Below are 24,555 nucleotides of genomic sequence, written 5' to 3'. Positions count from 1 at the left end.
GGAGGGAAGGGTAGGGTCTGGATTGAGGGGACAAAGAGGGGAGAAAATGGAGGACATCTGAAATAGTCAACAATAAAATAAAATTTAAAAAATTAAAGTTAAAAATTAAAATTAAATATAATTTAAAAGATAAAAAGTAAACATAACTAGAACTAATGAGTTGCCCTCACAAAGTAAGTTTCTGACTATTCAACTCCATCTTATTTACAACTACTGTACTTCTTTCATACATTTTTAAACCCGTAGACTTGAAAGTGAATACCATATTAGTAAGTATCCTATACTAATCTTTGTTGTTTTACACAAATACATTAGTCCTTCAGAAAACAGAAAAATGAATTAAACACCTCAGTATTATTTCAATGTTTCTTTAGTTATTTCCTTATTTTAGGTTAAATAATATTTTATTACTCAACTATAAACAAATTAACCAAATTTTAAATACCTACTTTTATTTGTGGTATTCTTTTTTTTAATTAAATCTTTATTGTTCAGATTATTACAGTTGTTCCTCTTTTTTCCCCCCCATAGCTCCCCTCCACCCAATTCCCACCCACCCTCTGCCCTTACCCCCCCCCATTGTCCTCATCCATAGGTGTACGATTTTTTTCCAGTCTCTTCCTGTAACCCCACATCCCTGCCCCCCCGAGAATTGTCAGTTCACTCCCTTTCTATGCCCCTGATTCTATTATATTCACCAGTTTATTCTGTTCATCAGATTATTTATTCACTGATTTTAGATTCACTTGTTCATAGATATGTATTGTTGTTCATAATTTGTATCTTCACCTTTTTCTTCTTCTTCCTCTTCTTAAAGGATACCTTTCAGCATTTCATATAATACTGGTTTGGTGGTGATGAACTCCTTTAGCTTTTTCTTATCTGTGAAGCTCTTTATCTGACCTTCAATTCTGAATGATAGCCTTGCTGGATAAAGTAATCTTGGTTGTAGGTTCTTGCTATTCATCACTTTGAATATTTCCTGCCACTCCCTTCTGGCCTGCATAGTTTCTATTGAGAAATTAGCTGACAATCTTATGGGTACTCCCTTGTAGGTAACTAACTGTTTTTCTCTTGCTGCTTTTAAGATTCTCTCTTTGTCTTTTGCCCTTGGCATTTTAATTATGATGTGTCTTGGTGTGGTCTTCTTTGGATTCCTCTTGTTTGTGGTTCTCTGTACTTTCTAGACTTGTAAGTCTATTTCTTTCACCAGGTAGGGGAAGTTTTCTGTCATTATTTCTTCAAATAGGTTTTCAATATCTTGTTCTCTCTCTTCTTCTGGCACCCCCATAATTCGGATGTTGGTATGCTTAAAGTTGTCCCAGAGGCTCCTTACACTATTCATATTTTTGGATTCTTTTTATTTTTGCTTTTCCGGTTGGGTGTTTTTTGCTTCTTCAGATTTCAAATCTTTGACTTGATTCTTGTGATCCTCTAGTCTGCTGTTGGATCTCTGTATAATATTCTTTATTTCAGTCAGTGTATGCTTAATTTCTAGTTGGTCCTTTTTCATATCCTCAGGGGTCTCACTAGATTTATCGAGGGTCTCACTAAATTTATCGGCGGTTTCTAGAAAATTCTTGAAAAACCTTATAACCGTGGTTTTGAACTCTATATCCAGTAGTTTGCTTTCCTCCATTTCTGTCATTTGTGACCTGATTCTTTGTCTCCGCATTTTGGCTGCTTCCCTGTGTTGACAGAGTGGCCTTCTATGCTTGGTGTCCTATAGGGCCCAGTGGCTCAGCCTCCCCAATTACCTGAGGTGGACACTCTTGGTGCACCCCTTTGTGGGCTTTGTGCACAGTCTTGTTGTAGTTAAGCCTTGACTGTTGTAGGTATCACTGGGAGGAATTGACCTCCAGGCCAATTGGCTGTGAGAATCAGCTGTGTCTGCAGTGGGAGAACTTCTGTGCTGGAGACACCCTTATGGGGCAGGACTTGCTTCAGTGGGGCTTTGGTGCTCACTGAGCCTGCCCCCTGAGTGTGTCCCTTATGGATCTGAGGAGTTGTAATCTGGATGGTCCCACTCTGACCACTGGGTACACTGGGTCTTGGATCTCTAAGGAGGTGCTAATTTAGCCTCTGCCTGAGGCTACCCAGCAGGAGCTAGGGAGAGATCTGCAGATTCCTCTTCTTTGTTTGGGGTTTGGAGGTGCCCAGATGAGGCCCAGCTGTGAAGCAATGTAAGCTGCTGTGGGGCCTTTGGCCTTCTTTTGGAAGTTCTGGGTCTCTCTAACCCAGCTACAGTTTGTTAGGTAATTTTAGATTGCAAAGGGCCAGGCCATTCATATGCAAAAGCCTCTGCGCACAGCCTGGGTGGGGCGGGGTCTCAGGGAATCAACAGGGCGGAGCAAACAGCTATGGCGGATCCTCAGCCCTGCCCTAAGAGATCCCGGGTCTCCATGGCCCATGGTAATCACTGCAAGCACCTCTGAGAGAAAGCCACCCTCGAGTTCCGCCCGCTGTCAGACAGTCCAGTTTCTCCCCGTATGAGTCTGGGTCCCCAGAGACTCGCCCGGAACTGGAGTTCAGAGCAGTCGGGAGCTTGAGACTCCCTCCCAATTGAGAAAGACAACTGCGTCCTCAGTTGCCAGCCCTTTCCGTGTGTGCTTCCATACCTCTGCACTTTACTTCCGCACCTCCTCTGAGTCTCAGTGTGCTTTTCTCTTTCCTTCTAGTTGTAGACTTTCCACTCAGCCAGCCTTCCTGTGGTTCTGGATGATGTCCGTTTTGTCTTTTAGTTGTATTTTTGAAGTGGTTGTGCGAGGCAGCAATTTCAGGTGTTTACCTATGCCGCCATCTTGGTTTCTCCTATTTGTGGTATTCTTTATAAGGAAAGCCAATGAATATTAAGTAGAAGAGAGAATGTAGGGAGCAGCTGGCCAATTCACTGCTCCCTTGTGAAAAAAGTCTATAAAAACCATCACGAAACTAACAACCTGTCTTCCAAGAAGGTGCAAACTCCATCACTTGCCCCAAACAATTTAATCAGCAGAGCTACCAAGAACCCATAGGTTATTTTCCAGAACAAACTTCTAAAAAACAGACAAAATCATGATGCTCCATATGAATTCAACAGATAAAATCTATTTTTGAGCCTGACAAGTAAAATTTTCATAAAACTATCCTTTTAGTGGTACCAGAATTGAGTTTTCTGGAAGGTATTATTTTTGCTATCAAGTTTATACCATGTTCCAGCAAGGAGGTAATGAGACAGAACAGATGTACTTATTCATGACAGCAAACATATCTGATACACATCACAAAGTTCTGCTGATACATTTCTCAAACATCTTACTGCTGTACTGATCGATTATATAAAACATCCTACTGCTGTACTGACTGATTATATAATAGCATGTTATAAGAAACCACAGAAAGGTAACAGCTAAGCATCATGACCAAATCTCAAGGCTCTCATTTAGTGTAGTTCAATAGCTCACAAGCCAATAGAGTTCCAATCCCCCTTCAATATAAAACATCACCTTAAAGAACTCAGGTCATGCCACAGGATGACATCTTATAACAGCGTATTAGAATAAAGAATCAACTAGGTCTTAAAAATAAACTGCCTTAGGGTCAAAATTAACAGACAGGATATAAATATTTCTGTACCGCAGTACATAAATACTAACTTTATTTAAACACTGAGTTACATAATATAAACCAGCTTTTTAAAAAGGAATGTACAAGTAGACATATTGATGTGAAAAACAAAAAAGAAAAGCAGACAGTTAAAAAATCTTGCCAGTATTTACCAATAAATCAAAATTTTCATAATTTCTTAAATGAATGATTTAAAATTTTTAAATTTAATACTAGATTATACCTATATTCAAGTCTTTACTATTAGAATCATTATATTAATATAGTATGACTAAAAGTGTTATTATATATTCCTTAAAACATTTTAAAAATTAACATTAAAGTTCTCATTTCCTCCATTCTTACCAGTTTACTCATGAACACTTAAAAAATACTGAACAAGAATGTGGTAATACCTCAAGTTAGAATTTCCTTCCATTAATGCTCCAATATTATAATGAATTCTCAGTTGTCTTTTGCTTCAGTTAATATGTCTACCTGAGCTTAAAAACTTGAAAGGTTTTACTCTACTATACACAAAATGAGAATATGAGAGAGGGAAAGAAAGAAGAAACTTTCCCTTTATTTAAAGTTTAATGTACCCTATTATAATCTGTAATCTCAAAAATAGAAAAATCATGATAGAGTAAGAAATTAGGGACAACATGTACTTCTTACATTTTTTTTTCCTTTGAACACAAATAGGCTTCTATCCTGACAGGTCATGATATATAATATGTCATAATATGTGCCACCTTAAAGGTATAATACTGGATGTTAAAAAATGCAATAATTACTTAAAAATTATTCCTCAGTTATCTACATGGGTAGAATAATAAATTACTCAACAAAAAAAGCCATCAATTAACTTTTAAGGTATAATTTTCTGCAGTAAGTTCAACATCCTTGTATATGTATTTATAAAAATGCCACATATGATATCACTACAACCATAGCCTCTAGCCAACAGGTGATTGGGTGCATTGAAGTTCTGCATAATTAGGAAAATAATATATATTTTTAATCTGTACATAGCATTATGACATTTTCAAAATCCACTTGGAAAATCAGCCATTTTAGATAAACCTATATAGTAGCACTGAATGAATTTTAACTTTACACTGTTATTGAATATGAACCACATGTTTAACTGCTTCTCAAAAATAAACATACTAGCAGAAAGGGATACTGAATCAATTTTATGGAACATAAGAGCTGCACTCATTATTCTAATAGCTGGCATCACTTTTCTGGTATTTCACATTTACCTTTTAATATAAATGCTGCTTCATAAAATGACTGTCTGGTGAGTTTCACCCAATAGGTGATACGACTATTCTAAAAGGAAACATCCTAGATTTCCATGCAATATTTTTTTACTTATTGTTTTGGGTATTAATTTAGTAATTATTACTTCTTGGTAATATAAGGAAACTAATAATGCTTTCATTAAAATGTATTGTTTGTAGGTTCAAATCAAGTTGAAATATAATTTCTACTTTTTCATAATATATCATCAGCATACCATGCAAATACTGCAATGTACCCAAGCATGGAAATAGAAATTTTAAAGAAAAGCAGTGAAGAAAAACACATAAAGTTCCACCTACAGGCATTCCTCTGACTATTTTCGCTGTGTCCTGGAGATGACATGGATATGAGAACTGAACAAGTAAACAGAAGCCCAGTGCTGGTCGAATGGAACCTGCAGTTATTAGGCAGCTCCCCTGATGTGCATCTTCTGGGATGTAGAACAAAGGAATGAAGCTGAGGCCAGAAGCAGGTTCCAGATAAATTGTATTAAGCCTGTTAGTTTTCTGCCGATGGCTTAAACAGACAAATACCAAAATCTACTGCCTCTATGAGAGCCAAATGCAAGCTCTCGGGGCTCTGGTGTGCAAAGATGCATGCACAGATCTGGGGCCATACCAAATGCTGCTCAAAGGCAGGGGGAAGGCTGAAAATATACCAAATTCATCTAAATTTGTCCTCTAGGCACAAAGATGCATTAGCAACATACCAAAAGAGAGAAAAACCCTTGCCATCTGAAAGTATTAAAGATTAAGGATATAGTTCATTTCAAAACACATAGGTATATTTAAATATCCCCGATTTCATTTTTAACATAGTTTTCATCTGAAGATCCCTTCAAATTTAGCAACACTAACCACTAATCAGTGGCTTGGAATGTGCTATATATATATTTTTAATAACTGCCTTTTTATTAATTAATTATTATTATTTTAATCCTCACTGAAGGATATTTTTCCATTGATTTTTAGAGAGAATGAAAGAGAGAGGGACAGAGAGAAATATTGATGTCAGAGAAACATATCGATCGGTTTGCTTCTTGCATGCGCCCGGACTAGGGCCTGTGTCGGGGAGGAGCCTGCAACCGAGGTGCATGCCCTTGATCGGAATGGAACCTGGGACCTTTCAGTCCGCAGGTCGATGTTCTCTATCCAATGAGCCAAACTGGCTAGAGCTGTGCTATATATTTTTAATAAGTATCTTCAATCATCACAATTCTAAGAGTTACAAATACCTGTAAAGTCTTTTCCTGTTTCAAAATAATATGCTCTAAATCCCACTCCCTCTGGTCCGTTTTGAATCACAGCTTCATCAATCAGCCACTCTCACTCATCTTCAACTCCTGCCTCTCTACAGTCTCTTTTCCTTTTTCATACAAAGGTACACAAGTTACACACAAATTCAAAAGAATTCTCTTCAAGATAACCCTTCTCTTCTAACTTCTCTTTGTTCCTTCCCCAGGCCTTAGCTTTTGAAAGCATTGTCTCTACTTCCTTGTTTTTCAAATATTTACTAAATACAGTGGGGCCTTGACTTACGAGTGTCCCGACTAACGAGTTTTTTGAGATACCAGCTGTCTCTCGGCCGATTTTTTGCATTGAGTTGATAGAGTAATTTGAGTTAACGAGCTCCTTAATAAGCTCGGTCTCGGAACGAATTAAACTCGTAGGTCAAGGCCCCACTGTACCAAAGGGCCAAGCACCTAAGGTCACAGTGGCAAATAAGGCAGAATATTCCACTCATTCCCTAATCCTCCTTCATATGGTTCCACCCTGCCTCCACATACACATACCCATGCTGCTTAAAACTGTTGCCAGTAACATCACCAGGTAGCTCTTAATTGGCAAATTAAATGACCTTCTTAGACTATATTTCACTTTGCCCTCCCCACAATATGACATGCTTCTTCGACATTTCCTTGAAATGTTCTAAGCCAGTGGTCGGCAAACCGCGGCTTGCGAGCCACATGAGGCTCTTTGGCCCCATGGCATGGGCCACAAAGTTTCAATCGCACTGTACATGCGCGCCCGCATGTGGTATTTTGTGGAAGAGCCACACTCAAGGGGCCAGTTTGCCGACCACTGTTCTAGACTTAGTGACAACATACTCTTCCTCTTACCTCTATGGCTGATTGTTTTCAACCTCCACTGTAAGCAACTAGTTCTCCCTTTATGCCTGTTGAGTGAATGTTAGTGATTCCTTGATTTCTATCTATTATAATCTTTTTTTATTCTGCCTGCTCTCCATGGGTACCTTAATCCCACCTATATGCTGACTACTCCCAAATCTAGTTCAGATCTTTTTCCTAAGATCAAACAGCCCATTGGACACTTCTGTCTATCAGGTCCCATTGATAAATTAAATATGCTCAAGACAGAATTCACTCAACAAGAATATTTAGGGAAAACCCTAAAGACTCCATCCCCAAATCCTCATTTGAACTCAGAAAATGAATTCAGTAAAGGTGCAGGATACAAGATAAATATATAAAAATATGTTGCATTTTTATATAATAACTTGAGGCCCGGTGCATGAAATTTGTGCATGGGAGGGGTGTCTGTGCCCTCTTGCAATTGGGACCCCCTGGGTAGAGTCTCTAGGCCTGACTGGCAATCAGGGTCTATTGGGGCTTTCCTTCCCCCAGCTGCTGGCAGCTGGGGAAGGAAGCCCCGCTGCCATTGCTTGTCATCTGTGGGGCATTGCCGCCACCCCCCCGCCCCCCCACCACTGGTTGCTTCCCTCTGCAGGTGACAGGCATGGAGTGTGATCGCTTGGCTGGACTGGGCCTCCCTCTGTGGGGTGATTGCTGGCCGGCCCCGCACACTTGCCACAGCATTGCTGGCTGGTGGCCTGGGCCTCCCCTTTGGGGTGATTGATTGTGAAGCCCTCCCATCGATTGCCCCACAGAGGGTGGCCTGGGCATCCCTCTGTGGGGCGATCATGAGGCGATGGTGGGGCCCCTCGACCAATTGCATCGCACCTGCCTTGGCTGGCCTGGAGCCAGTGCGTGTCATAGTGTGGTCGTCCAGAAGGTCGTTGGAACGGTCGTTCTGCTGTTCAGTCATTCGGTCGATTTGCATATTATGCTTTTATTATTATAGACTAGTAGCCCGGTGCACAAAATTTGTGCACTCGAGGGGGGGGTCCCTCAGTTATTAAACATTTTACAGCACAACACTGACCATAGTTGATTCATATCTTCAGTAATTGTCATCATTGCAAAGTTTTCAGTCCCCATATGGATTGCTGGATATAATAGGTCATGCGCTGTCCCTGTCCTTTGTAGCCTTTGTTACCTTAAGGACTCTAGTTTTCCATTTATATGTTTAAGTACCAACCTTACCGGCTTAAAAATGTAAGCTTTTAACACTGTTCTCTCTGTTCCGTATCCTTCCGACAAAAAGTGGAGTTGGGTTGCAGCACAGGAGAGAAATTCAGAAGGGGAATATTGAAGTAATGACTACAGTAGGAGAAGAGGGAACCTGTTTCCCTGGCCACAGGCGTTGGCGCCCTGGACCACAGGGCTGGTAGCTTCTCTGGGTGGCTGCAGCCTGGGACCTCTGGCCAGTAGCTTGTCCATCTCCTGGGCTGCAGCCAGCCCCAGGCGCTGGCGCCAGGGACCAAAGGTGGGAGGCTTCTTCTTCTGGGGGCTTCTTCTTCTTCTGTGCTTCAAGGGAGGGTAGTCAGTTAAGTGTCATGCAGAAATAGGCATCACCAATTGCAGAAGCCGGGTGTGGGGCAGGGAAGCCCCAAAGATGGCGGTTAATTTGCATATGTAGGCACAATGCAGGGAGGCGAAAGGGGAAGCAGGAAGAAGCCCACTGCTACTGACAGTGATCGGAAACCCGGGGGGGAGCTAAGAGCCCCAGGGCCGCCTTTGCCCTGCCCCCCAGCCATGATCAGAGAATCGGGTGCCTTTGCAGCCCTGGCCAGTGATAGCGGGAAGTAGGGGTGGAGCCAGCGATGGGAGCTGGGCACGGGAAGTAGGGGTCCCTTGCCTGAGCCTAAAGTGGAGCCCGTGATCACGGGGCCGCTGCTGCTGCGGGTCCCCACTGCCCAGGCCGGACGCTGCCACCTTTGCCCTGCTACCAGTGGGTGATCCAAGAAGCCTGGGGGGTGAGGCAGGGAAGCGGACACAGACAGCGATGCAGAAGCCGGATGCAGGGGCAGGGAAACGGCTGCCGCCAGCTTCCCGGCTTCCCTGCCTTGCACCCGGCTTCTGCGATCAGTGACCCCAGAAGCCCAGTGCAAAGGTGATCACAGAAGCCGGATGCAAGGGCAGGGAAGTAGCCGCCCCAAGCGTATCAGGCCGTGGCTTCCCGGCCCCCCACCCGGCTTCTGCGATCTGTGACTGCAGAAGCTGGGTGCGGATTCAGGGAAGAGTCCGCCGCCAGCCGCACCCGGCTTCTGAGATCGGAGTCTGCGATCTGCGATCCATGACCGCAGAAGCTGGGTGCGCCAGCTCCCCAGCCGTGGCTTCCCTGCCCCACACCCGGCTTCTGGGATGGGTGACTGCAGAAGCCCAGTGCAGGGGCGATCACAGAAGCCAGGTGCGTGGGCAGGGAAGCAGCCTCAGCCATCTTTGTTGGCGGTTAACCACCATCTTAGCTGGCAGTTAATTTGCATATCGCCCCGATTAGCCAATGAAAAGGGTAGCGGTCGTACGCTAATTACCATGTTTCTCTTTTATTAGATTAGATAACAAACTATTTGAAAGAGAAATTAAGAAAACAATCCCACTTACAATGGCATTAAAAAATATCTAGGAATAGCCCTGGTCAGGTGACTCAGATGGTTGGAGCATGGTCCCACATGCACCAAAAGGTTGTGGGTTTGAATTTTATAACTATGCACTGTTATGGATGGTCACTAGACTTATTGTGGTGATCATTTTGCAGTGTATATAAATATCAAATCATGTTATACAACTGCTGAAACTAATATAATGTTATATGTCAATTATACCTCAATTAAAAATAAATAGCCAAAAAAAGCAATCTTGAGGAAAAAAAACAAAAAACAAAGCTGGAGGCATCACACACCCTGATTTCAAACTATATTATAAAGCTATAGTAATTAAAACAGTATGGTACTGGCATAAAAACCAGACAGATAGATCAATGGAACAGAATAGAGAGCACAGAAATAAACCCACACATATGTGGTCAAGTAACTTATGACAAAGGAGCCAAGAGTAATGGGAACAGAATAGTCTCTTCAATAAATGTATTAGGAAAACAAAACATCTACATGCAAAAGAATGAAACTAGACCAAGATCTTATACTATACACAAAAATTTACTCAAAAATAGATTAAAAACTTGCAAGTAACACTGAAACTATAAAATTCCTAGAAGAAAACATAGTTAGTAATCTCTTTCACATCAGTCTTGGTGGTGATATTTTGAATCTGACACCAAAAACAAAGGCAACAAAAGCAAAAATAAACAAGTAAGACTGTATCAAACAAAAAGCTTTTGTGTATGAAATCATCTGCAAAATGAAAAGGCAACCTATTGAGTGAAATAAAATATTTGTAAATTATATATCTGCTAAGGCAGTGGTTCTCAACCTTCTGGCCCTTTAAATACAGTTCCTCATGTTGTGACCCAGCCATAAAATTATTTTCGTTGCTACTTCATAACTGTAATGTTGCTACTGTTATGAATAGTAATGTAAATATCTGATATGCAGGATGGTCTTAGGCAACCCCTGTGAAAGGATCATTTGATCGCCAAAGGGGTCGCAACCCACAGGTTGAGAACTGCTGTGCTAAGGGGTTATTATGCAAAATATATAAAGAACTCATACAAATCAACAAAACAACAACAAATAATCCTATTAAATAAGGGACAAAGGCTCCGAATAGACATTTTTCCAAAGGAGACATACAGACGGCCAACAAATACATGAAGAAATGCTTAACCTCACTAATCATCAGGGAAATGCAAACCAAAACCACAGTGATATATCATTTCACAGCTATTAGGATGGCTATTGTAAAAAATACAAGAAATAACTAGTGTTGCAAGAACTGGAAAAAAGGGAACACTGGGTAATGCTGGTGAAAATGCAAATTAGTACAGCCACTATGAAAAACAATATGGAAGTTCTTAAAAAAATAAAAAATAGAACTATCATATGATCCAGCAATTCCATTTCTGGGTATTTATCCAAAGAAAATGAAACACTAACTTGAAAAGATATCTGCACCTCAATATTCAATGCAGAATTATTTACTATAGCCAAGATATGGAAACAACCTAAGTGTCCACCAATGGATGAATGGACAAAGAATATGTGGTATTATATATACACACATTGGAATATTATTCAGCCACAAAAAAGAATTACATCTTGCCATTTGTGAGGCATTTTTCTAAGTGATGTATGTCAGACAGAAAAAACAAATACCATATAATCATACTTATATGTAGAATCTAAATTTAAAAAAAGGGGGGGTGAGGTTAATATACAGAGAACAGATTGTTGGTTGCCAGAGAACAGATTGTTGGTTGCCAGGGGGTGGGCAAAATGGGAAAAGGGGTCAAAAGGTAAAATCCTCCACTTATAAAATAAATAAGTCATGGGAATATAATGTACAGAATGATGCTGGTGACTATAGTTAACAATACTGTATTGCATATTTGCTAAGAGAATAAATCTTTAAACTTTTCATTACACACAAAACTTTGTAATTATGTATGGTGATGGATGATAACATGAGATAATGTGATCATTTTGCAATGTATACAAATATCAAATTATTATGTGTAAACTTAAAACTGATATAATGTTACATGTCAATTATACCTCAATTTAAAAATAAAAATAAATGCAGCAAAAAGAAAATAACAAAACACTGCTGAAAATTATCAAATATCTAAGTAAATGGAGACACAGTCCATGTTCATGAATTGTAAAACTCAATATTGTTAAGATAACAATTCTCCCAAAATTGATCTATAGATACAACACAATCCCTATCAAAATGCCAGTATACTTTTTTGGGGGTAGGAATTAAGAGAAAATTATCCTAAATTTATACAGGAATGCAAAAGAGCTAAATTAGACAAATTGATTTTGAATAAGAACGAAGTTGGAGAACTTACACTGCCAATTTTGAAATTTATTACAAAGCTACAGTAATCAAGGCATGGTGGTATTGGTAATAAGAAACAAAATCTAGAGTCCAGAAACAAACTCTTACATTATGGCCATTAGTTTCCTGCCAAGTTGCCAAAGCAATCCAGTGAGAGAAAAGATAGTCTTTTCAAAAATTAGTTCTGAACAATATAAGTGAACAAAGAAAACAGAAACAGACTCATGGATATAGAAAACAGACTATTGGGTTGCCAGAGGGGAAGGGTTTGGGTGAAGTGATTGAGAAGTATAGATTGATACTTACAAAACAGTCATGGGGATGTAAAGTACAGCATAGGAAATCCTATATAATAAAAGCCTAATATGCTAAGTGTCTGGTCATCTGGTCATCCGTTCAAACTATCAAAGTGTAATATGCTAATGATATGCTAAGGCCACTCAACCGCTCACTATGATGTGCACTGACCACCAGGGGGCAGACGCTCTGACCAGTAGGTTAGCTTGCTGCTGGGGTCCGGCCGATCAGGACTGAGCGAGACAGGCTGGACATGCCCTGGAGCCCTCCCACGGTCCCTCTCCAGCTGGCCAACCTCCCACATTCCTCCCCAGCACCAATTCTGCACCAGTGGAGTCCCTCGGCCTGGCCTGAGCCCTCTTGCAATCTGGGACCCCTCGGGGGATGTCCGAGAGCCAATTTTGGCCTGATCCCACTCAAGGCAGAAGCTGCCCCCTGGTGGTCAGTGTGCTCGCACAGGGGAGTGCTGCTCAGCCAGAAGCAGGGCTCATGGCTGGCGAGCACAGTGTTGGTGGCGGGAGCCTCTCCTGCCTCCGTGGCAGCACTAAGGATATCTGACTGCTGGCTTAGGCCTGATCCCTGTGGCCTAAGCTGTCAGTTGGACATCCCCCGAGGGCTCCCGGACTGTGAAAGGACGCAGGCTGGGCTGAGGGACACCCCCCACCCGAGTGCATGTATTTTACGCACCGGGCCTCTAGGTTAGTCAATAATATTGTAATAACTATGTATGGTGCCAGGTGAGTACTGGTAATATTAGGGGGAATACTTATAAAGTATATGATTATCTAGCCACTATGTTGTATCCCTGAAACTAATATAAAATAATATTGAATGTAAACTGTAATTGAAAAAAATATATAACATAAAATCTGTGGGACACAGCTAACATAGTGTTTATAGAGGAATTCAAAAGAAAAAAAGAGGACCAAGAAAACTGGATATCAGTATGTAAAAAAAAACAACCTTAAGATTTACATCACATGAAATCAAAATGGATCATTTAAAAAAAGGATCATATAACTAGATGTAAGAGTAGATGTAAGAGTTAATAACAAGTGTTGGCAAGCATGAGGAGAAAGTGCAATCTTCATACATTGCTGAAGAGAATGTACCAGTAAAATGGTACAGCAACTTTGGAAAACAGTTCAGCAGTTTCTTAGAAAGTTAAACATAAACTTATAGAATTAGAAATTCTAGTTTTAGCTATCTAATGAAGAGAAATGGAAACACATATCCACAAAAAGGCTTGCCTATGAAAATTTATAGCAGCATTATTTACAATAGCCGAAAACTGGAAGCAATCCAAATGTCCCATCAGCCCTAGCTAGTTTGGCTAAGTGGCTAGAGAGTTGACCTGCGGACTGAAGGGTCCAGGGTTAGATTCCAGTCAAGAGCACACACCTGGGTTGCATGCTTGATCCCCAGTCCTGGTTGGGGCATGTGTGTGAGGCAACCAACCGATGTGTCTCTCACACATTGATGTTTCTCTCTCTCCCTCCCCACTTCCTTCCACTCTCTCTAAAAATCAATGGAAAAATATCCTCGGGTGAGGATTAACAAAATGTCCATTAAATGGTAAATGGATAAACAAAATGTAGTATACTCATACAATGGAATATTAATTCAGCAACAAAAAAGAACAATCTACTAATATATGCCACAACATGAATAAACCTCAAAAATTTAACACTAATTGAAAGAAGCCAGATACAAAAAGACTATTGCATGACTGCATTTATATGAAATGTCTAGAAAAGGCAAATTTATAAAGACATAAACTGATTATTGATTGCCTGGAGCTGGGGATGTAAGTGGGTATTGAATGCAAATGGGCAGAAAGGAATTGCTGTGGGTGATAAAAATGTTCTAATACTAGACTGTGGTGAGGGTGACTCTATAAATTTACTAAAAATCACTGAATCATACACTTAAAAATTAATGAATCTTGTGGTATATAAATCAAACCTCAATAAACCTTTTTTAAAAAAGTATTTCTCAATCTAGCTAATACCAAAAAGTTGTGCAATTTTGTGTAATTGTTGGGAACTTGCCTGCAGTCATGAATAAACTGACACTTTCACCTCCTCCCGAAAAAACCAGCAGAATTTGCTACCATTCTCTCCTGAACTTTCTCCTTTACCTATATTACATATCCTGGTGAATAAAAAAACTACCCTAGCCAGAATTCTAGGAGTCATTCTTAGACTCCTTGCAACAGTCATTAAAATAGAAATTCCTTTTATTCTAGCTACTTGGTTTGTTGAATCTGTGTCTTTCTCTCCAATCTACCATTGCCTTAGTTCAAATCTTTTTAATAATTCCCCAACTAATCTCTCTTATACTAGACCTGCTCTTTCCAATCTATCTTCTATATGATCCCAGAAAACTTGTTCTAAATTGCAAATGTAATCCTACCACCCAAAGGGTTTTCTCACTCCTACCCTGTCTCTATGGTCAATAACAATATTTTTTAAGCTCTTTTGACCACGTAGCCCACCATGAATAAAAACATTTAACATGCACTCCTAATGTGTATATTTATATATCACATGCATACATGAATTCCTATACTAGTTTATTATATAATATACACAAAACTGAAGTTTAAAGGAATGACATAAAAAAGAAGCCAATAGAAGTTCCAGTGTTTCTCTCTACTCCTACTGTTTTGCATACTCACATGCCTCTTTGGAGACTACTGGCCCAAGTCTGGTATCTTTTGTTCCCTGCCTACACCTCTACTTCATCCCTCACTACTTCACCCCACACACCATATGCTTTAGCCTTAACAAATTATTTGTAGTTCCCTCACTGAACAAGAAGTTAAAATTTAACTTGTACTCTTGAAATAAAATAAACATCTCTGCATCTCTGCAATTGTTCTTTCCTCTTCCTGAATGTCCTTACTACCTTTTTCAGCCTGGTGAGCAGATCCAGCTTAAATGCCATTGCCTTTCTCTAAAGCAGTGGTTCTCAACCTTCTGGCCCTTTAAGTACAGTTCCTCATGTTGTGACCCAACCATAAAATTATTTTCGTTGCTACTTCATAACTGTAATGTTGCTACTGTTATGAATCGTAATGTAAATATCTGATATGCAGGATGGTCTTAGGCAACCCCTGTGAAAGGGTCGTTCGACCTCCAAAGGGGTCGCGACCCACAGGTTGAGAACCGCTGCTCTAAAGAGTAGATTCTTCCCACCTTAGTGTGTTTATTTCTATTACAATAATTTTACATTGCATTAAAATTATACATTTGCCATTCTGTCCTATAAGCTTTGCCATAGTGCTTTAGATCCTTGATGACAGAGAACAGTTATACTATCCAACCTGAGTCTCCAACACTTAAATATTGTCAAATGTTGACTGAACAGTTTTGCCTTAGATGTTAAGCTAACTCTTGATTTGAACCAACAAACTACCAAGTTTACCATCTACATTATATCTAGATCTGTATCATGTTAAGGGCTGCCAAGCCAGCAGTATGCATAATCCATATCCAAGAGTCATCCTAACAATTGAGATTCCTAATGGTCTCAGAATGCTCTAATTCAGACAACCTATTCAATTTTATGACTTCTGTGCTGACTTAAATGTAGTCATGATCATCACTGGGAAACGCTCTACCTCTAAGATCTCAAACTGAAATTCCTTTTTTCACAAGATCCACCTAAACTATTTAAGTGTTCACTTTTCTGGTGTATACTATCCCCAGTACTTCATATCTTGCTTATTTTACTGGTCTAGTCAGGCCTGTCCTTTCTTTCCAGCCTTAATTCCATGGCCAATTATTTTAATTTTACTCTCATCAGCATCCAAGATTACTATGCTCTACTAACCCACCATATATGCTCTTCCCATCCCCAGTTCTGTGTTAACAAAGCATATTTGTTTTGGATTTAATTTCTACTTCTGAGGCAAGCTCTGCAAATGGAGATGATCTTTCCTTACAATAGAGTCTCAAAAACTTACTTCCTCCATGTCAACTTTTCCCCATATTACCAGCCATCCTTTCCTTCTCTGAGGTCTCAGGTAAAGAGATGTCCCTGGGTCCTCTCCAAGGATAACTGAATAGCACTGCTTTCCATCCTTTCTAGGATCATAATCAACTCCTTAACATCTTTGATTTTACCTTCTCCCCTAATCCTGACTCTGATTCTCTCTCATTACCTTTTCATTTCTTCCTTTTCACTCATGAGAGAATAGTTAGTTCATGCAACCTTTATTTTCTACTTTCTCATATACTTCTAATATCCAATCTGGGTTTTCCCTTTACAAATAGCTCTTTCAGGCCACCAATTATCTATTCATTGTCAAATCCAATGGGATTTCCCCATTCTGTTCAACTTCTTTGCATTATTTGTATCACTGGTAACCATTTTTCCTTTAACCTTTTTCCTCTCTGAGCTTCCTTGTCACTAAATTGTTTTCCCCTGTTTCTCTGATCCCTCAGGCCTGTTTCCTTCATCGGCACTGCTTTCCAAGCTATGTGATCACACTGTATCAGGCTGGCCTTAGCTGTCTTTTCCCACACACTCCCATGATGATCCACTGGCTGTGACAGTGATAACTCCTCAAGCCTAGCATATTTTCACGCTGGCAAGTCACAGTTCTGGCGTGGCTGGGTGTTTTAATATTAAGGAGGCTATCATGATGGACATCCTCTTATATGATACCACTGGACCCCATGTTGCAAATTTAGCTTTTAGAAACTGCTAATATAGAAACCCACTAAAACACTTTAATTTAAAATATAACCATACTTTTTATTCATGAATTCTCTGAGTATAGGTCCACTGATTTGAAAATTCTTGCATAAGCCACCCATACTGCAGTGAATAAAATTTCCACTCTATTTTTACAAGTAGAGCAAGAATTTAAGAAGTGAAACAATCTGTGTACAGAATCTTTTAGGATTTCCCCCCCCAATGTTTTCTAATTCTTAATTATACCCTTTACATCAACATTTAAAGCTACTTATATAAGTCTTCTAAAGCAGTCAACTTAGTTTTCTTACAGTTCTCCTTAACACTGAAATTTCATCATTTTACCTGATAATTAAACTATATATCACAATAACAAGTATATATGAGTTCAAGAGCAAACACAACTAACCTGGGTAAGCATTCAATGCAACCAGTGGAAACAAAAATATTTAGATGTACAGATGAGCAGCTCATCAGCCACCAGCAATCAGCATGCTATGGCTGTCAGTATGTTTTATAGAGAAAATAGAGAATGACAATTAAATTTGGTAAGGCATTTAAGGAAAGGTTAAAGAACAAATCTGCATATTAAAACCATATTAAGATAGAAACCTTAGATATTCTTTTACCTCGTTTCAATGGCACAATACTTCTAGACTTACACTTAAAATCTTAAGAGTGATTTTAAGATTTATACATGCACAGTCTATTTTAAAAGTGAAAGTGGAAAATGATGAATAATCCCTAAATAATAGATATGTCTATTCATGGCCAATTTCACATGTCTTTAAGAAGTGTGAAAAGCTTCCAGGCATACCTAGGGATATGCAGGCTCCATTCCAGACAACTGCAACAAAGTGAGTCACACAAACTTTTTGGTTTCCCAGTACATATAAAAGTTGTGTTCACTATACTGTAGTTTAGTAAGTGTGCAATAACATTATGTCTAAGGAAATAACGTACATATCTATTTAAAAATACTTTACTGCTAAAAAAAATGTTAACTGTCATCTAAGTGTTAACAGGTTGTAATCATTTTGCTGATGGAGGGTCTTGCCCCAATAATTGATTTCTGCTGACTGATCAAAAATCACCGTAACAATTATAATAATAATGAAAACGCTTGAAATATTGTGAGAATTACCAAAATGTGACAGAGACATGAAGTGAGACAATGTTGAAAAAATGGCATCAATAGACTTGTTCAACACAAGGTTGACATAAACCTTCAATTTGTAAAAAACAGAGTATCTTCTAAATGCTATAAAGTGAAGTACAATATGGGAGAACATATTTGCCAATGTTACATTCAATAAGGGTGTAATCTCCAAAATTTATAGGGAACTCATACAACTTAACAAAAGGAATACAAACAATCTAATAAAAAAATGGTCAAAGGACCTAAATAGACACTTTTCGAAAGTGGACATACAGAAGGCTGAGAGACATATGAAAACATACTCAAAGTCACTAATCATCCAAGAGATGCAACTCAAAACAACAATGAGATACCATCTCACACCTGTCAGAATGGCTATCATCAACAAATCAACAAACGACAAGTGCTGCCAAGGATGTGGAGAAAAAGGAACCCTCTTGCACTGCTGGTGGGAATGCAGACTGGTGCAGCCACTATGGAAAACAGTATTGAGTTTCCTCAAAAAATTAAAAATGGAACTCCCATTTGACCCAGTAACACCACTTCTAGGAATATATCCCAAGAAACTAGAAACACTAATCAGAAAGGATATATGCACCCCTATGTTCATAGCAGCACAATTTACAATAGCTAAGATTTAGAAACAGCCTAAGTGCCCATCAGCAGATGAATGGATTAAAAACTGTGGTACATCTACACAATGGAATATTACGCTGCTATAAAAAAGAAAGAACTCTTCCCATTTGCAACAGCATGGATGGACCTGCAAAGCATTATGCCAAGCGAAATAAGCCAGAGAAAGATAAATATCACATGATCTCACTCATTTGTGGAATATAATGAACAACATAAACTGATGAACAAAAATAGATCCAGAGACACAGAAGCATCAAACAGACCATCAAACCTTAGAGGGAAGGCAGGGGAAGGTGGCGGGTGGGGGGTAAGAGATCAACTAAAGGACTTGTATGCATGCATATGAGCATAACCAATGGACACAGATAGTAGGGGGGTGAGGGCATGTGCTAGGGGGTGGGGGTGGCTGGGGAGAAGTCAATGGGTGAAAAAGGAGACATATGTAATACTTGCAACAATAAAGAATTTTTAAACAGTGAAGCACAATAAAACAAGGAACCCTCGTACATTTATTCTACATGTGCTTATAATAATGGAATTCCTTCTCTATTGAAAATAAAAAAGTAAGACTTTTAGGATTCTACCCTCCTTTTTCTATTGTCTATTATCCAAGTAAATATTACTAAAAAGTTTAAAGGAATAAAAATATTTGAGGAATATAGCAATATTTGAGGACCACAGAAAACCTTTCTGCTATGAGTATTAACCAAACAAACAAACATCAACTAGTTTCCATAATGTAGAGATTTGCTACATGTGGCACAAGTGAAAGGCAAACTTGATGCATTAACTTCAATGGAAGATAGAAGGAAGAATCTAGAACTCGGTGGATGATACTGACCTATATTATTACTTTGAGGGTTCCTAATTTTGAGTTTTTGTCTCCAAAAGTTAGTTTTTCACCAACAGAAAAACGCTTTCAAATACAACTACAAATTGAATAAAACAACTGAAGGAAGTAATACCTATTGTTTTCCTGAACCCTATCATAATGGAAAAATAAAAGCAAAGGCAACGATGTTCAAAAATAAACTGTTACAATTTGTTTGAATTTTTCCCTTTTCTACATAATGTCTTAGAAGAGCAGTTACATTTCTTCTTTTATTATATGCTACTTATGCTTTTAAAAATTAGCAAAATACTCAAGAGGAAAGAATTTTTAATGAATATTGACTCCAAAAAACTTAGTTATGATACAATAATCAATTTATAGTTTGTTCAAACTTGAGAATTTTAATTGGTCTGTGGGTAGTTTGGATGTACTGTTATATGTTGTACATAATTAGGGATATATGTTGTACATAATTAGGGATGTATGTATAAACAAGATATATCACCATAAATTGAATTATTCTACCAGGTAATACAGTATGTAATACTAAAAAAAGGATGCCTCAGTACTGAGACATTTTTGCATAACTAGTGTCCCTGCTTGTCTCTTAATATTAACTTGATTTTTTTTCTTCTCCTAATGCTATATAAGAAGATTGTAGCTGACTGAAAGAAAGAATGAGAGGGAAAGACCATTTTATGAGGATTTCAAATCTTATTCCAAACCACTGATAAAAAAATAATGTACATGAGTCATGGTTCAAAAATTGATTAAGAATAATGGCAGCCATGATAATACATTATATCACATGATCATTTAACATTCCCTCAACACACTGGCCATGAATTTAATCATATACTATAATTATAGGCAGTTAAATAGAAATCTAGCCAAAGCAAGTCTGTTCAATTATAGTCATAGAAGAAATAAGCCTTTATACCTTTTATCTTGAGGGTTAGTCATTTCTTCTAAACATCCAATCAGATCACACACATAAACAATTCAACTATAAACATATAGTGGAAAATCCTTAATCATTCAGTAAATCAAAAGGTCAATACTAGCTTATATGTGAAATATAATTGAAATGAGTCTCTCTGAGAACAGTGCTTTCACTACTGAATTGCTAATGAGCAGCTGAAAAACAGTGAATTGGAAGGACTTTGGGCTACTTAGAAAGTCTGCAGCTTTCCCTATTTTTCACTAGTGTTTCTCTATGCCTCGTAAGAGTCAACATGACCAAGAATTATTCAATGCTCTACCTTCAGAAGTTCCCTAAAATTAAAAAGCAATGCTGGATGCTTTTAGCATCTCAGAATATAGTTCATCAGAGCTTCTAATTTTATAGATTAAAAAAACAGTCTGAAAAACAGTAAGAGACTTATCCCAAATTTCAAGACAGTGGCATAATGGGACCCAGTACTGAGTACCTCTCAGCAGGTTCAAGTAACTGTGGGTCAATTGCAGAAGCAAAGCTCTATCTCTATCACCACACTCTGTCCCTGTGGTCCAGAGTTTATATAACAGAAACCAGAATCTTTTAATATTATGACTCTCAGCAACCTCAAAGTTAGCACTGTGCCATCCTAATATATCTATATCCTATCTAATAAAAGAGTAATATGCAAATTAGCCATCACTCTGCGACAAGATGGCAATGCCCACAGCCAATAAGGAGGGAATATGCAAATTGACTGTCACTCCACAACAAAGATGGTGGCAGCTGGGCTGGGACGCTTGCGGGGGGGCCTCTGGGCCTGCTTCATCGCCACTGCTGTGGGGGCCGGAGGAGCAGAGACACAAGCCTGCAAGGGGACCTGGCACCCAGCAGCTCCAAGTCCCGCAGCCGCGGTGGCGCTGGGGCCGCTGGGGCTGGAGGAGCAGAGACACAAGCCCGCAGGGGGGCCCGACACCCAGTAGCCCTAACCCTGCAGCTGCGGCGGTGCTGGGGCCACTGGGGCCACAGTGGAGACACAAACCCACAGGAAACCTATGGAAAGGGACATAAACTATCATAACTTTATCTCCCTTTCCACAAGATGAGAAAACTGACCCTGATTTATGGCCCACACCTTTCTACAAGCACAGAGTATGTTATGACCACTCCCAGGAAGGTCTGGTCATAATACTGTCTCCAGGGAATAATGCTACTGTGGCAAATCATCTAAGAGAGGAAACAAGCTTTTGTTGGGTTTATTCTGAAAGTCAGAGAACATGCCACCCCAACATATGCTGTGTTGTTATACTGATGATCTTGAACTGCAGATGCTTGAAAAACAGCAAATGCAAAGAGAGGCTTTCACTGAAGTTTCCTGATCTGCCTAAAATCAGACCCCCAAAAGGAGCTTAAATGTCATAGGTCCCCTCGATGGGAAAAGTGTCATCAGCCAGCAAAGACTGACTCCTGTCACAGGACAGGAGACTAGAAGTTGACATCACACCCAAACTTTGTTACAAACTATCTCCCCCCACCCCCATTCACCTTTCCTAAAAATCATTTACTCTCCTCTAAGAGGCCTACATCTCTCGTGCCCTTTCCCTAGGAAGAAGGTATTTAAATCTGGATTCTAAGCCACCTTGGGGAGTTATTTATTTTTTCCTGGGATCTCCCACATATACACGAGGTACACATGTTAATGAGCTTGTTTTTCTCTTGGTAATCTGTCTTTCATTACAAGGGCCTCCGCTAAGAACTCAGAAGGGTAGAGGAAAACTATTCTTCCTCCTCCATAATTCTATTTCAGGAAATCAAGTCCCCGGCTGAATAGTGAGTTTGGCTCAAGTGCCAAGCAGTCCTAGCTGAGGGGAGGGAAGCTTCTAGGGGGAAATCAATGATATTGGCATTAAAGTAGGACAGAGGGCACATGCATGGTTGCTGGTGGGAGTTTAAAGTGGTTCAACAATTTTGGAGGATGATTTGGCAAAATCGATAGAAATGTTCAAGGTACATCCAAGAGTCGTCTTCTAGGAATCTCATCTGCTGAGATAAAGCACGAGTGCATAAGCCCTGGTCAGAACCCAGGATGCTACTGCAGGTTCCCCTTCCACAACAGGAAAACCTGCTAACAACCTGCATTTTTAGGACAAGGTGGCATCTATACTAATAAAAGGGTAATATGCTAATTAGACTGAACATATTCCGGACGACCTTCCGGACATCCTTTCAGACAAAGCCATGGTGGCAGGACTGAGGCAGAGGCGGTTAGAGGCGATCAGGCAGGCAGGGGAGAGCAGTTAGGGGGATCAGGCCGGCAGTCAGGTGAGCCATTAGGAGCCAGCAGTCCTGAGGGGTCCCGGATTGGAGAGGGTGCAGGCCAGGCTGAGGGACCCCCCCCCCACTCCCGTGCACAAATTTTGTGCACTGAGCTTCTAGTATATATATAAAAAAGCCTAATATGCAAATTTTCCCCACGGGAGTTCAACAGGGAGACTGATCACTCGCTATGACGTGCGCTGACCACCAGGGGGCAGCGCGGAATGAAGGGAGGCCCCGGCTGGCAGACGGAAGGCCCTGATCGGCCCTGATCACCAGCCAGGCCTAGGGACCCTACCCATGCAGGAATTTTGTTCACTGGGTCTCTAGTTACTTATAATGGTCATTAGTAGCAACTCTCACTTGGTACATGTGTTATAGCTAAACAATATCAAAATCATTTGTGATTAAATAAAACTGACAAACCAGTGTTAAGCAAACTTTTTTTGATGTAAACTGATTTAAAGAAAAAGGAATGAGTTCGTTCATCATCATTAAGAAAGAACATCTGACATCAATTAAGTCTCATCTACTTTAAAGTGAAGAATTAAACACAAAATTACCTTTGAAGGTTTCAAGTTCCTTCCTGTAGAAAAAAAAAGAAAAATGTAAATTTAAAATAATCTATTCCCAATGAAAACTGCTCTTAGATTATAATAAAAATGTATGTACTTTAAATGCCCAGATGATATCGCTGGATGCTTACATATCAATGCTTTACTGTAATTACCAATACAATTAGCCTAAATCTACTATTTTCAGTTTTTCTATTACACTATTAATTGCTCAAGAAATTCTGCCAAAATTTAAAATACTGAAATACTTATAAGAAAACACAGAGCATTTTAATGCCAGCTATGACCATCTTGTATATATAATAATCAACTTAAAAGAGCACTTAATTGTCCCTCCATTAATAAACTTTAAATAACAGAGTTTTAAGACCTCTAATTAAAAATTATCCAAAATAGGGGCAGTTATTCCTCATTTAAATAAAAGGGGAAGCGAGTATCAAAATACTGAGGTCCATCGCTCATCCTGACACAAAAGGGCCAAGCCTCCAGGAAATCCTGTGCTTGGCAATTTTGTCAGTGTCAATTAAGGACGCTGAAATACAGTTTCCTGGGGAAATGTAAAGCAAGAGCAAACAGATGAAGGAACACAAAACAAAACATTTTTTTTACAAAGAAGTTGACGCAAGTTATTCCCAAGTTTTCCTTCATAAAATTTTAAATCCATTTTTCCTATTATTAGTACTAATAAAAAGTAATTTTGAGGAGGTAAGTTTACTTAGTAAAAGGCTTGTTTATCCCACTCAAAATATGAAACATTTTTCTTTTATTTGCACTCTAGATTTTTGCTAAAAATTTAGAGATATTTTGAATTCTCAAATTCAGGTCTTCCACACTTCTAATTACAATACCCCCCTCATGTTTCCAAAAATAAGGTTGACTATAAATTAACAGCTGGCAGGAAGGGACTGGGCATGCTACCGGCCCCCTGGGAAAGCCAAACAGATAATATTCTTGACAGCCTAGTGGAGGTTCTTATCAGATGGTCATCTCACTTCTCTTTTTTCGGGAATACTGACTCTTCATAATACGGCTCCAGGCGTCGAGTTCATAAGAGAAGAATGGTATTTTCCATCCCATCCTTTTTCAAAAACATAAGTCAAT

The 24,555-nt window shown here is 39.4% G+C and overlaps 1 protein-coding gene across 3 annotated transcripts in view; it reads right to left on the bottom strand.

The window, feature by feature from the left end:
- Positions 1-24,555, bottom strand: part of DTNBP1 (dystrobrevin binding protein 1) — a 144,633-nt gene that overhangs the window by 49,810 nt on the left and 70,268 nt on the right. For all 3 annotated transcript variants that reach the window (XM_006091759.3, XM_023756495.1, XM_014458395.2), the window contains exon 7: positions 23,443-23,465. In XM_006091759.3, coding sequence (XP_006091821.1) covers positions 23,443-23,465 — 23 coding nt within the window. The remainder of the gene's footprint in view (positions 1-23,442; positions 23,466-24,555) is intronic.

Source organism: Myotis lucifugus, unplaced genomic scaffold, assembly GCF_000147115.1.
Source record: "Myotis lucifugus unplaced genomic scaffold, Myoluc2.0 scaffold_95, whole genome shotgun sequence".
Classification (NCBI taxonomy): Eukaryota; Metazoa; Chordata; class Mammalia; order Chiroptera; family Vespertilionidae; genus Myotis; species Myotis lucifugus.
The sequence above is the reverse complement of the archived record's forward strand: the minus strand, read 5'-3'. Positions and strand labels throughout refer to the sequence as shown.